Source organism: Tyto alba, unplaced genomic scaffold (assembly GCF_018691265.1).
Source record: "Tyto alba isolate M040663 unplaced genomic scaffold, T.alba_DEE_v4.0 Super-Scaffold_10, whole genome shotgun sequence".
Lineage (NCBI taxonomy): Eukaryota > Metazoa > Chordata > Aves > Strigiformes > Tytonidae > Tyto > Tyto alba.
Genome location: NW_024881262.1, coordinates 10,638,614 through 10,651,963, shown reverse-complemented (window position 1 = coordinate 10,651,963; position 13,350 = coordinate 10,638,614). Strand labels below are relative to the sequence as shown.

At 40.2% G+C, this 13,350-nt stretch overlaps 1 protein-coding gene across 9 annotated transcripts in view; it reads left to right on the top strand.

The window, feature by feature from the left end:
- The window catches only part of MCF2L2 (MCF.2 cell line derived transforming sequence-like 2), a 178,229-nt gene that overhangs the window by 31,394 nt on the left and 133,485 nt on the right, over positions 1-13,350 (top strand). For all 9 annotated transcript variants that reach the window (XM_042799216.1, XM_042799211.1, XM_042799223.1 and 6 more), the window contains exon 2: positions 9,259-9,342. In XM_042799216.1, coding sequence (XP_042655150.1) covers positions 9,259-9,342 — 84 coding nt within the window. The remainder of the gene's footprint in view (positions 1-9,258; positions 9,343-13,350) is intronic.

Here is a 13,350-nt window from a genome sequence, read left to right as displayed (position 1 = left end):
CATGAATGCCTCCAAAGTGTCTAAGGGTCTGAGTGGAGAACTGCCCGGGAGAGAAGCAGCCAGCTGTACCTTGGGGAGGGTTAAAGCCTGGGTGTGGTGTGTGTCAGAGGTCTCTGCTGTGGTTTGCATTGAAGCAGTTTCTAAGCAATTTGTGCAGTCTCCTCCAGGAGAGCGTCAGCTCTTTGGTGCACCGCTGGTTAGATCCAGGACTGCTTCCACAGAAGGCTGCCTCTCCATCCCTCCCCTCTGCCTCGCGTGAATTCATTACCACAGCGGGACTGCAGAGAAGCCAGGCTGCAACACAAGGGAGAGCACATGCTTGTGAGTGGGTGGGGGTCTAAAGCAGAGGCATTGCTCTTTGCAGAGTGTTTCTGTTGCTTTTTCTAATGGGCATCTGAACTGAGATAGTGGTGACAGCTTGGAGAAGGCTGCTGGAGGAGGGGCTGGGTCTCCTTGGGCAGAGAGGTCGACTGGGAGCAGCATTTGTCCTGTTACTGAGATATATATCAGAGTGCTGCTGGCAGCAGTGATGGCTGCTGTGGCTCATGGTTTGTCATCAATGGTAGTAACCAGGGAAATATTTTGAGCTAAGTGGTCTCTGTTCAGGAGTGAGCAAGAAAACAGTTATTCAGCTCCTGAGCTTGAGTGGTCCCTCAAAAAATTACGTGAATAGGCTCTGGAATTGTTTTGTGGGATGCAACAGTTCAGAGCAGAGCCTGTGGCTGGAATTTTTCAAAAATACTGTTTCAGATGTGAAACTGTCTGCTGGCAAGCTCTGGGAAGGAAGGAATGAAGTCTGCCATGCAGTCTGCTGTATCTCTTGATTAGCTTAGTGTCCAGGTGTTGTAATGAATGCATTTTAGCTTTGCAGTTTGCCACATGCAGTTTTTGTTTTTCATGATGGATTTTAACATGACAGTGGAAATATGAAACCTTTTGTTGCATTCTGTTCTTTGAGCAGGAATTTGTGTTCTAGCAATTGTTGTGAGGCATAGGTTTTAGGAAGAAGATGAATTAACTTTTCTTTGGCAAAAATTAGAAACAATAAAGAAGTTTTTACTACTGAGGGACTAGGCAAGGGGCTGTGCCATGCTGCTGTATACCTGGATTAATTTCTTGGAGCTGATGCTGAGATTAGACTTTGGCCTTTAATGTATTTTATTAGGGGAGCTTCTGTTTTGTGGACAGCAGGATGTAACATCCCCCCTATAATATTCCAGTGTGTGCTCTGTGAAATCAAGTAATGTCTCTCTCAAAAAAAAAAAAATATTTTGCTGAGCAAATGATGTGAAATGGTGTGTTTCATTAGCTCTTTAATGATTATGGAGAGTTCATAATGTATACTGAAGATTTGTTAATCATTCCTTATCAATCTTACGATTTTGCAGAAATACTGTGTCTTCATAACAGGATGGGATATGAAGTCACCTAAACTGAACAGTGAGAGTATATGCTATAATAATTTTACATTAGTTTGTACAATTTTGCTTTTATGGTGATTATTAATCAATGATTCTTAGATGTGTGCATAAATGTACGGTGCATTCTGACAATAAGTAGTTGGTGAAATCCTTGAAGTGTGACTATAGTTATAAATTTGTACACACCAATGTATTTTTGTAAAATGTACCAACAGTAAATCAAAATACTGGCTTATTTTCACTTTCTTTCCAGTTTACTTATATAGGAGAAACTTTTTGATTTTTTGATTTGCCAGTCAATGTTAAGACATTTTCTTTAAAAACAAACAAAAAAATCCAATCCAAACAAGGACATCAAAAGACTGCTTTTCAAGAAGTGGTTAAATGGAAAAAGTGGCAAAATCTGTTTTTTTACCCAAGAAAGTCTATACCAAAATCTTTTGAAGTTGGCTTAGAAACCCACATGCACATTAGCAGTAGCATCACTGCATGTAATAGTAGCAGAATCCTATCCTGCCTGGACTGGTAACAGCCTGCTCACCAATTTGACACAGAAGTGAATAATTGTTTTTTAAACTATAGATGGGTCTGATGGAGAACTATCAACTTCACTACTTCTGAAACTTGGGGTTCCCTGGGCTCAGATTTTAATTCTGTATCTGAACTTCCTGGCCATCAGCTATCATTTTAGATTAATACATATTTAAATGTTTAACAAAGCAGGACTCCGAGCATACATACACTTCCTCTAGTTTTAGTGCAGCTGCATGTGGATTTAACTTTGCCTTATGCACATGCCTGGGGGTCTGCTGAATTAGCAAATGACTGAAAGCCTGAATCTAAAGCCTGGGGGGAAGTTCAGGTTTGGATCTAAAATAACTGTGGTTCACAGAATCATAGAATACCAGATTGGAAGGGACCTCAAGGATCATCTGGTCCAACCTTTCTTGGTAAAAGCATCGTCTAGACAAGATGGCCCAGCACCCTGTCCAGCTGAATCTTAAAAGTGTCCAATGTTGGGGAATCCAGCACTTCCCTGGGGAGATTATTGCAGTGGCTCATTATTCTCATTGTGAAAAATTTTTTCCTCTTGTGTCCAGTCAGATTCTCCCCAGGAGTAACTGGTACCCATTACCCCTTATCTTTTTTATGTGACCCCTTGTAAAAAGGGAGTCTCCATCTTCTTTGTTGCCACCCTTTAAATACTGGAACATGGTGATAAGGTCTCCCCCAAGTCTTTTTTTCTCAAGGCTGGACAAACCCAATTTTCTCAGCCTTTCCTCATAGGGCATATGGTTCATTTGCATTTCCAATGTAAAGAAGGAGCGTGCTAGACTCTGTGACTTGAAAGTCACTGCAAGCAAGTCCTTGAAAAGTCCTTGCAGTTTGCTAATGGCAGGTGTGGTCTTGAGGGCAAGCTAGAAATTTCCCTTTTATGTAGTGGCAACGTTGACCTGCAAATAACTGGAAATTATAATTATCCCCGGTGTCCCTGCTGCCTTGATGGCTGCCTGTCCTTGCCTTCTCACTTGGACAACATTCAAATGTCTCCTTTGGAGGTTGCCACTAATGACTGCTTTGAGCCTCTCTTGAATCTTTCATTCAGTAAACTTTAAGCACAGGTGTATCTTAATGGGTTTTCATCTTCAGGGTGATAAGATTTTCCAGTTACTGCAGTGGCCCAACATACCTACTCAAGAAACTGGGATTTCCAGTTGGGAGGATATGATTTCAGTTCTTTGTTATAAACAGCTGTCCTTTCACCTGCTTCCAAGTCAACCACAGTACACTCCTAATGTGTACTATGCCTTCCTGTAAAAACAACTTGTTTAACTAAGTCTGTATCCATGCCTGGAGCATGGGAAAACACAACCACTAAACGGGTCTTTTCAATCTGTGACCTCTCTGCTCCTGTAATTTTATGTTGAAAGTGAACATCAAATTTAGTCAATGGGATGAACTGAAAAATGCAGTGATCCAACGTAATTTGAGCAGTCTTTGCTGAAAGACTTAAAATCAGAAGAAACGTTTAATGTACCTGCATAGCAAAGCTCAGGTAAAGCTGTACATCCTTCATTAGGCTGTGCAGAATGCTTTGGAAATACTAATTGCAACTTAGCATAATGAAAAGAGAAAACTTCAGAGCAGATCTGATGTGTAATAGAAGATCACATCAGGCACCAGTTCAAATTCTGCCCAGGCAGACACTGGGGGTCACAGGTTTTTGAGCTCTTCAGAGAAAGGTGTGTATTTCTAACCTTTCCCTCTTTCATGGACATTGTTTGGGAAATCTTGCAAGGCAACTCCATCCGCACCATGACCTAGGTCTGTCCCCTTCTCCAGGGATCAGAGCATATGGGCGGTGCATCCCTTAAGGCAGGCAAAGTCTTGCTCCTAACTGTGTTTGTCCAGCTTTCTACTATGTTAAGGTACACAAAGTTGGGTTTGCTGATACAGTTAAAAAAAAAAAAAAAAAAAAAACAAAAAAAACCCAAACCAAAATAAAATTTCAAGGGATACTTCCAAACGTGAACCAGAATTACTTCAATATTTTAGAAGACTCTTCTGTCTTCGGAAGTTAATTAGCAAACTTTGCTATGAAACTTGGTTTTAAAGAGAATAGAAATTTCATTTAAACAAATACACTGGCCAGTTTTACGCTTGTGCTTGGTTAGCAAATGATCTGAGAGAAAACATGACACCAGTCAGCTACATATTCTGCATTTTGGCTTTTGCTCTAAGCTGATCTAAGTGTGATTCTCTGCTGGAATAGGTAGTCCTGGCCTTGCCATTTCCCACCCCATGCCTTACTAGGACTTGCACCCTTCAAGCTCCTTTGCAGAGAGCTAACGCAGATAAGAAGCAATCCACTAAGAAAAAGATTGCTTCACTTTATTTACAATACATTTTTTTCTGTCTTAGTTTTCAGTTGACTCAATGTGGGTTAGAAAAAAAAGAAAAGAGGTGGTGGGAATGTGCAAAAAGAATAAAAGAAAGGATGGATTTCCTTTCTGTTTATAGCTGGATTTTTAGTTCCTCTTTAAAGTAAACAATCTGTAGAACAGCAAGCTTGTATCAGTAACTGATCTTGCTGTTTCTCTGTCTGGGCTAAAAGAATAAACCTTTTCAAAAAGAAAATAAAGGGTACAAATAGCGAGAAAGATCAATAAATACAATTTAAAAAAAGAAACCCAAACCAAGAGCTTCTTTCTCTGATGTAGTAACTTTGAACTTCTTTTTGGCCTTCAGGAAGGGAAGTATTATGCTTAAGGGTTTGCATTGGGAGTTCTGATGGGATACGATACTTTCAAATCCTTTAGCTTACTTAAACCTTATCAGTGAAGACATGCAAATTTGTCTCCTTAGTGTGTTTAATTCTTGAAATCTAACTTAGCTCTGCTAGACTCTTAGCTAACTTGTTGTTCATGGGAAGCAGACACAGAATGTGAGAGAATGTTTGAACTGTAGGTACTTTGCAACTTTCAAACTCTGGATTTGTGTGGTGCCTTTGTGGTACTTTTTAAGAAGAGTGGGAACACATAATATTAGGTGTCCATTCATGCTCCTAGAATGAAATCTCTGGCCTTATGCTTAACCCTATCTGACTCTTTTCTACCACATCAGCAATTTGGTTTTCCCCCAAATCTGCAATTTTGATTTGAATGCCGTAAGGGTCATTTTTGACTGAGTCTGCATAGAGTAGAAGTAGGCCAATGTACTCTACAATTTTAGCAAAGATTTTATTTCACTTCCCTCTGTCTTCCTTCCCTGTGAGTTACATATTAGGCTGTCATTTAAGAAGAGATGAATTTTGCTCTGGAAATTTGTAACCCATTATTCCAAGATTTAGTGACCTCAGATGAGGAATTGAAGCAACCCCTTACTCTAGTCAGCAGAAGGACAGGCAGTTATAGCATTCAGTCACTAAAAAAAAAAGAAACCTCAGTGTCCTGTCATGGCTGTTTGCCTTTGGTTGTCTTTCATGGCGCAACAGGCACTGCTGTGTCAATCTGCTTGGTGCAGTCCAATCTTTCACTCCAGTGGGTCATCTTTCCAACACTGTTGGAAACCATTAGTTGCCATTAGCATGTAAACTAGTTTCTCTCTGCTCAGAGAAGAGAGAAAGAAACAAGATTATATTCATTGTTGCTTTTAATCATCTGTTGCTGGCATAGCTCTGAAGGCGGCAGTCTGTGGGCTGTGCTCTAGACCTGCTGCAGGAGTACATACAGCTGTGGTGAAAAATAAAATAGGCAAGTATGTGTGTGGGGAAGCCCAAGCATATTTCATTTTTGAGTGAGGAATTATGAAGCGTAACTGAGTGGCTTTCTCCTTAAAGACTAGGTAGCACAGTTGCAGCTAGCCTCCCTAGAGATCTGGGAGGGAGGAGACGCTGTGTCAGACAGATGGCCATAGTAATTGCTCTTCTTTTCCTGCCCCTTGGTAGAAAACCTTGGGAAGCAAAACTGTAAGGCTTAATTCTTCTGCAATGAAACTGGTCTCTGCTAGGAATTGAATTTATAGCAGCTTAAGGGGAGAACCAAGAGTAGATGTACTGACTTGTTTAATGTTTTTCCGCTAGTATTATATCCTTATTCACATTTTAATTGTCCTGGCAAATTCAATTAGCTCAAATAATGAAGAACTGCATGGTATGTGTAAAGATTCAATTTTGGTAACCTATGTAGGGGATTGGCATTGTTTCACATCGTACTGCTTGATCAGTTAAGCTTTTTTCTTTTTTGAATTTGGGAAGCTATGTGTAACTGCCTCTTCAATTAAAAAAAAGACCACAAGAATAATCACACAAAAGCTAGGAAATGCCTGAGTCAAGATGGCCAAGATAACCACATTCCAGCCACTTGGCTGGTGTATGTTTTGATACGATCTTTAGTTGCATATAGGCTATATAGACTTTTGATCAAAGGACATAAACTGCTCTGAAGTGATATGGGGTTGTCCAGACTCCTCTGCAGATATTGACAAGGTGCAATGAAGCAAGACAGTTGTTGTCAAGCTCCTGTGACTTGTCAACTTCCTAAAACCTTCCCACTGATTTTTGGGCTCCTATGTAGTAAATTAAAATGTGCCTGTCATCAGTAAGTTTTTCAGAAGTACTCTATCAACCTGCAGCTGTTAGCTCAGCATCAGCTCATGTCAGCCTAAAGCAGTGTTTTCTCAGCTGTATCTGACCCACAGGAAAATGGTATGTTGCTTCTGCCCAGGAGGCTGAACACCCCTTCCTGCAGGCTTGTGGCTACAGTACACAGACCAGGAAGGCTACAAAACCTCCTAGGTTGAAGTTAGTGGAAGATATGGATGGATTAATGCTCACTAATTCTAGGTAAAATGTCATGGCTTTAAAACAAACCCAGACTTGTGTCTTTCGGTTTGTTTTTAAAATTTTTTTCAAGCTTTTTTTTCGGTCAAAGATTCAGAACTTCCTTTGGCAGCTCCAGGTAATCATATGTTTCCAAGGACTGGGACTTCTATAGTAAGCTCTGTGGTGTGATGGTGTTACAAATTCATCAATATTGGAGAGTAACCACCTTTAAGTATTGTCCTAGAGGAAGATGCGAGAGGGCAAATGTGACTGTGTGCTGTTGGCTACAGCTACTGACATTTGTAGCCACATGATCTTATTTGCCATTTGAGTTCCTGAGGCACCTTCTCTTGTTCCCTTGTATTTTCTCAGTCTCCTAGTTTCTTCTCCTCCAGTTTCTTACAGTTCTGATGCCTTGGGGAGGGGAGAAGATATGTGGTGGTTTTCCTACAAAGCCTATATCTACCTTCTGATGTATTGTGATCTCCACTGCATATTCAGGTTTTGACTGAGAGAAAACCCTACAAATCTAAGTTGTCCCACTATGCTTTTTGAAACAAACTCTTATCTTCCCTACCCGCAGCCCCCACCAGTTCAGGGGTTCTTGAGTCTCACTGGTGTCTTACATATACGTGCTGTACTTGACATGGTCAGAGTCAGATCTTGGACAGCTCTTGGGCCCCATTCAGGTGATGAGAAAGGTAGTGTGAAATACATTTGGTGACTAGCAACCACACACTGACATGCAGGGCACTTGGACTATAACTACATGGCTCAGTCCTCTGCAGCCAACCAGCTTGGTTACTCGGAGCAGCGCATCTCTGGTCAGAATGAAAATAAACTAGTCTGCATCCAAAGCTAAGCCTTAGTTCTAACTCTGAGCAACAGTGTAAATACATGACCATAGCAGTAGATTGAAATTACAGTGAGTTCTGTGAACATCACTGAAACCAAGCTTTTTAGCTGTGATTCATTAATCTGCTCTTCTGGTTGCTCTTAGCCACTTGCAACGTCAAGAATCAGAGAAGCTTATAGTGGGCTGCATAAACAGATGGAAATGAAGGTCCCACATCAAAAACATCACTCATTCTAGTTTGACATTTCTGCTTTTTAGTTCAAAGGGAGGATTTGCAGAATCAGTGCCCTTGAGATATTTTTCAATCACTTGGATTTATTGTCATGTTTTGTGTATCAGCCAAAATCTATGCAACTTCTTCCCATGTCCCACCATCTGTCTAGGAGACGGCAATGACAAGCTCTTTGGTTACTTTGTCTCAAGGCATTAATGAAGTGTTTGAAAATGAACAAAAAAGTTTCCAAATGACATTGTGTCATTTAAAACCTAGAATCCCAAGTTTTGGAAAGGATCAGAGCAGATGTCTGAAAGCAAGACAGAGATGGTATTTTCAGCAGCAGATTAGAACGCAGGAGAAAGAAGCCAATTTCTAACCTTTCCGACCTCCCTCTCTATTTCTGGACAGTTTGTTTAAAACGAGGTGCCTGCATTGTATTGACATCAGTGAAGATCTTTATGCTTAAATAGGGCAACTACCTGCCTTTACTCTGCTCTGTGGTCTATCTGAACCCAGCTTCCCTCCTCCCAGCCGTTGTCTGGGCGGTGAGAGGTGTGAGCTGTACAAAGCCAGGGCTGCTGGTTGTCTGTAGCTGTACAGTGGCTAAAGGCCTCATTACAGTAGGTGCTATTGTAACATAAACCTTGATCCTGCCAGTGAGGTGGCAGATATTCCCCAGTAAATGTGGCTGGTCTAGACTGGGGTGAAGAGTGGGGAGAACAATTGGGTGCACCTGTTACTGAAAGAGATCAAATTAGCTCAGTGGGAGATTACAGTTGCTGGTCACTGAATTGTGTGTGTCATCACACACAAAAATTGTGAGTTTTCCCCAGCTGCTTGCCAAGTTATTTTTTAACTTTTCAGTGTTTACTTCAAAAGAACAGTCTTTGTTTTCATGAGAAGAAAGCCTCACAGCCACTTATTTCCTCCTTTTACTATGTATTTGCTTGTAGCGGAAAAAGCAACAGCAAAGGAAACTGTTCTGGATTGGTTTGTTACTCAAAATTCTCAGGCAGAGACCAAGCAGTTCAGAGTGGAACATGGCACTGTATCTGAAATAGACTTTACTGTTTCAAAGACTGAAAAGCTGCCTTATGTGGGAGGCCAAATGCAGTGGCTTAATATGGAACATGAAGTAGTAAGGAGAGGGCTGTCAGCTTGAGCAAACCTGTGACAAGCTCTGGCAAATCTACTGGAGGTTGTTTGTGAAAAGCTCACTCTGTAATCCCAAGGCATAGATAAAGTAAGTAGGCTGAAAATGAGACTCTGTAAGTATCATAAACTTCTTCGTGACTGATAGTCATATAACATCTGAGCCAATAGTCAAGCAAGGCTCTTTTCCTTTGAGTGTCATCATTGTTTTGCTGGGTTCTTAAAGGATGGGAAAATTGTCATTAAGGTTTTATTAACTCATTGAAGCTTTCTGTTTTCACTTGCACAGATGAAATCATGCAGCAGGAAATACGGCCGCTGGTTGCAGTGGATATAATAGAGCAGCTCCACAGACAATTTGCTATCTTGTCAGGTAAGAAGTTTTTGGTAATCACAGTCTGGGATTCTCTTGAGATGTATTGGAATCTGTCATACTGACTGTCACCCTTCAGCTCTGTACAGGAGTTGCAACAGTATTTTTTGATGAAATAATGAAAAGTGCTGTTACAATCACACATTCACAGTGTATGGAGCTGATAAATGCCAACCTGCTGTACTTGTTTTTCTTAAGGCAAGTTCATTTTCTATGCTCTACACAATGGGGTGGGAGGAACAGATTTAGATGGTAAGAAAGTAAACAAATCTTTCTGTACATACCTTTGCACATTGTCCAAGCATCTTGTTTGTGGGAAAAGATTTTCGTCTATCTGGGAGCTATTCATGACCTTCCCCCTCTTCCTCATTTGCCTTTGTTTTAGAAATGATTAATTTATAAAGTGTAAGGTTCTAATCTTTTAAAGATTTGATTATTACATATTCCTTTGTTTGCCTGAAGTTTGCAGTCACAAAAAGTCACGTAGTTCCTGCCCCAAATAAATAGCTGATACTGAAATATTTGCCAAATTATTTAATACACTTATTTCAGATACTGTAGAAGAGAAATCTTTATCTGGGTCCTAAAATGGCCTCTGCTATTGACTGTATGTTCACTGGCAACTCCTTTTGTCTATTTCTGCCTGTTCTGCAAATAAGAGAATTTCTTTGCTTTCCTTTTTTCCCACAGACACATAGTGAAGTATCACAAATTTGCACAAAATACTGAGATGGCCATAATAAGGTAATCTTAGACAACCTGTCCCTCTCTGCTTGGTGGAGAGGAACACTGGGTACACAGTGCAGAGAGTACACTGACCCAGCTCTGTGAATGATCAACTCAGCAAGTGCAATCCTTGCCGCATCTTCAGATTTTTAGGTACACTCCAAGCTGTCAAATGAAATCCAAATCTTAAGTTACTCAGAATTCTTTATGGGGCCCTGAGTATTAAAACTTGATCTTGGAGGCTTCTAGGTAGCATCTTGTGGCAGTTTCATAAGCTCAATGACTATCTGTTTTGCATTGGGTAGAGGTTATCAACTGAGCAGAGGTGGAACCAGCTGCCTTCTCATCTGCAGTAAAGCATCTCAGGGTCACATCTTCCTAGAATTCCTAATAAACACAAACCTTCATGCACAGCAGTGTCAGCAACTGTGTAAAATTGCTCAAACCTTTTGCATCCCACTGTTGTGCTCAGTGCAGGGTAACTAGGAAATGCTAGTGCAGCATCTGAAGACAATTTTTGTGGGGTAATGTTGCAGTATTCTCCTTTGGCTGTCCAGGCATTTGCCTGCATACCATGTTCTTACTTATAACTCTGCCATGCAAAACTGGAGAGGGCATGAAGTGAGTTGGTATTATTATTAAGTGCTCTACACATGATTGCCAGAGATTTCAATGCACAGATGCCACAACAAGGTCTTGGAAGCATTAGGTGGTCAGGGAAAGCTGGGCAACCCTTTCCCTTTAGGTGCTAGCTGCCTAACAGGAAAAAATAATGACCAGTGGGTGGGAGTTGACAGATTCTTAATCTGGGGGCTGTTGTCAAGTTTGAAACCAATCCTCACTTAAAGAACTGCTTCAGGAATGCTACTCAGATCCCTTTCATTAGTGTTACACTGACTTTAAAATATTTTAAATACAAGGAAGGGAACAGGGAGTCTAATCGCTGTTCAACTCCTTTTAGGTCTTGATGTTAACTTCAGTTAGATTACAACTGGGATGCTTGTTTGCTTTTTGTAAACAAGAAAACACTTATCAGCTGGTTGCTCTAGAATGCTCTGCTTGCTTTCTCGGCTCACCAGGCATACAGAGCTGTTGAAGCCAATATTGTTTTCAAGGCCTTTGATTTAACTGATACATGAATGTCTGAAAACTCTTCTATCAGTGTAAAGAACATCATGCATGTTGAGAATTCAGTGCCTCATGCGCAATGCCTATCCAGTAAAATGTGGACCACTGCTTTTCTTAAACCCCATTACCTTGCAACATTTGAGAACATTAATAAGAGCATGTAATGAGTGACTTGTGGAAAGTGGTTTACTAAACAGGAAGAAATACCCATTCCCAGTTCCAGCTAGAATATTAAACATGGCACAGAAATGTCAAGGGTAAGTTTAAAAAAGTATTTTCATGTTTCTTTATGGACTTATCATTTCAGCAATGCCTGTATTCTCACCTGTTATTTTAGAAAACTCAACTCTTCACATTTGATTTAATTCTTTTATTCTTGGAAGCAATGAGAAAGATATTTAAATAAGACTATTTAAACCTCAGGTGCCTAAAGACTTTGGAAATAGCTCTTCATAGAAGGCAGGGCTGAGGGCCTTGTTTGTTAGGGATCAGCAAATAACTGGTTCATCAGCATATAAGTACTAATAACAAATACCAAAACTGAGTGAAAAGGTGTCTTTCATGCCCCCATCTACATAAATAACAAATCCCATTTGAAGAATTTTCAGGCTTGTTTAAAATCTCCTCAGAACAGTCCAGAAATAATATCCTAATAAAAAACAGGTCAGTACAGTTCATAGTTTCTATGTTGATTTCAGTCTGAAGTTTACAGCTAAATTTGGAAACCTGGGTGCCTTCACCCCAAAATCCCCATGACCGTCTGTGAAGAAGATCATGAACATAAAATCATCTACTCAGAGGTCTCTCTTGCCCAGTTTTCTTATTCTGTTGGTGACCACTGTGGGTCATAGGTAAAATATAACAACAGGAATCTTCCTTACTCTCCCTTTTTTGCCTCCTGCAAACTGAGGTTTAGGTAGAAGCCAGAAATGACTATACTTTTCAAAAATGCATTTCTCTAAATCAGTGCAACTTTCTTTTTCCTCAAGCTAGAGATTGTTTGGTTTTGTTTTTTATTTTTTTTTTTTGGTTGTTTTTTTGTTTTTTTTTTTTTTTTTTTATCCAATGAAAACAGATCTGGGCACTCTCCTGCTTCATTTTACTTATTAAGGTAATTCACACATAAATGACCTAATTTGATTTTGATTTTTTTTTTTTTTTTCCTTAGTGGCTCTGCAGCTTTTCCTTAAAGCATGCTGCTTTTCATTAGGCACAAGCAACCACAAATATTTTGGTGCTTCAATACTTGCCTACATGGAGATTAAAAATCTCCTGATACTCAGCCTATTTTCTGGTTTTCCATGCTGATACATTCCAGCTCAGTAGTCACTGTCTGAAAAAAAACCTCTCTGGTCTTTGGCCCCATCACCATAGGCAGTAAAAGACACTCCCAATTTACTTGTAGTGTGTTTTGGGCATATAATATGTTTTTCTGAACAACTTAATTAAAATGATACATGTTGATTTATGCTAGTTGGGGTTATTTATTTCACTTTGTAGGCTGCAGGCTCCAGAGGACAGCTAGCCACCTCTTCCACTCATGTACATGCAGAACTCAGAGGATGTTAGCAGTGTGGTTTGTGCTACTCCACAGCCTCTAGCTTTGTCGAGCTCTCCTGTTCAGTCCTGTGGACCCCAAATCCATTTTTCCAGCGATAATAAAAGTAACAGGTTGACTGTTGCAGAGTTTGTTATAAATGAGTATTTATTTGGTTAATATCAGCTTTTTATTAACAGCTGGTAACTGAAGCAGATGTAGTGAAACAGTGATATTCTCTTGCAGTAAAGCAAAAAAGAAAGAGTAGAGTGACTGAAGTCAAAGGCTCTTTGTTTTCCCTGGACTTGACTCATTAGAAACATTTTCCTTTGCTATCGCTGTGTACAAACTTCTTAGAAGAGGATCTGACTGTTTTGCAGTCTCCGAGAAGATGGTAGGAATTATGTAACAAGCCTAATGAGTTTGGTGTTTGACTGTGTAGAGTCTAGTTATAATGAATGCATTAGATACTAACAGCCTCCTATTCCTCCTATTTGTCCTGGCTCTCTGTCTACCAGACTGACCAAGACTGTACTGTCCGTGCCAAGAACAGGGAAACTCTCCAATGCCTTCCCTGGACCGCTGTGGTCATGGAAAAGGCTGTGATGTAATGTGAC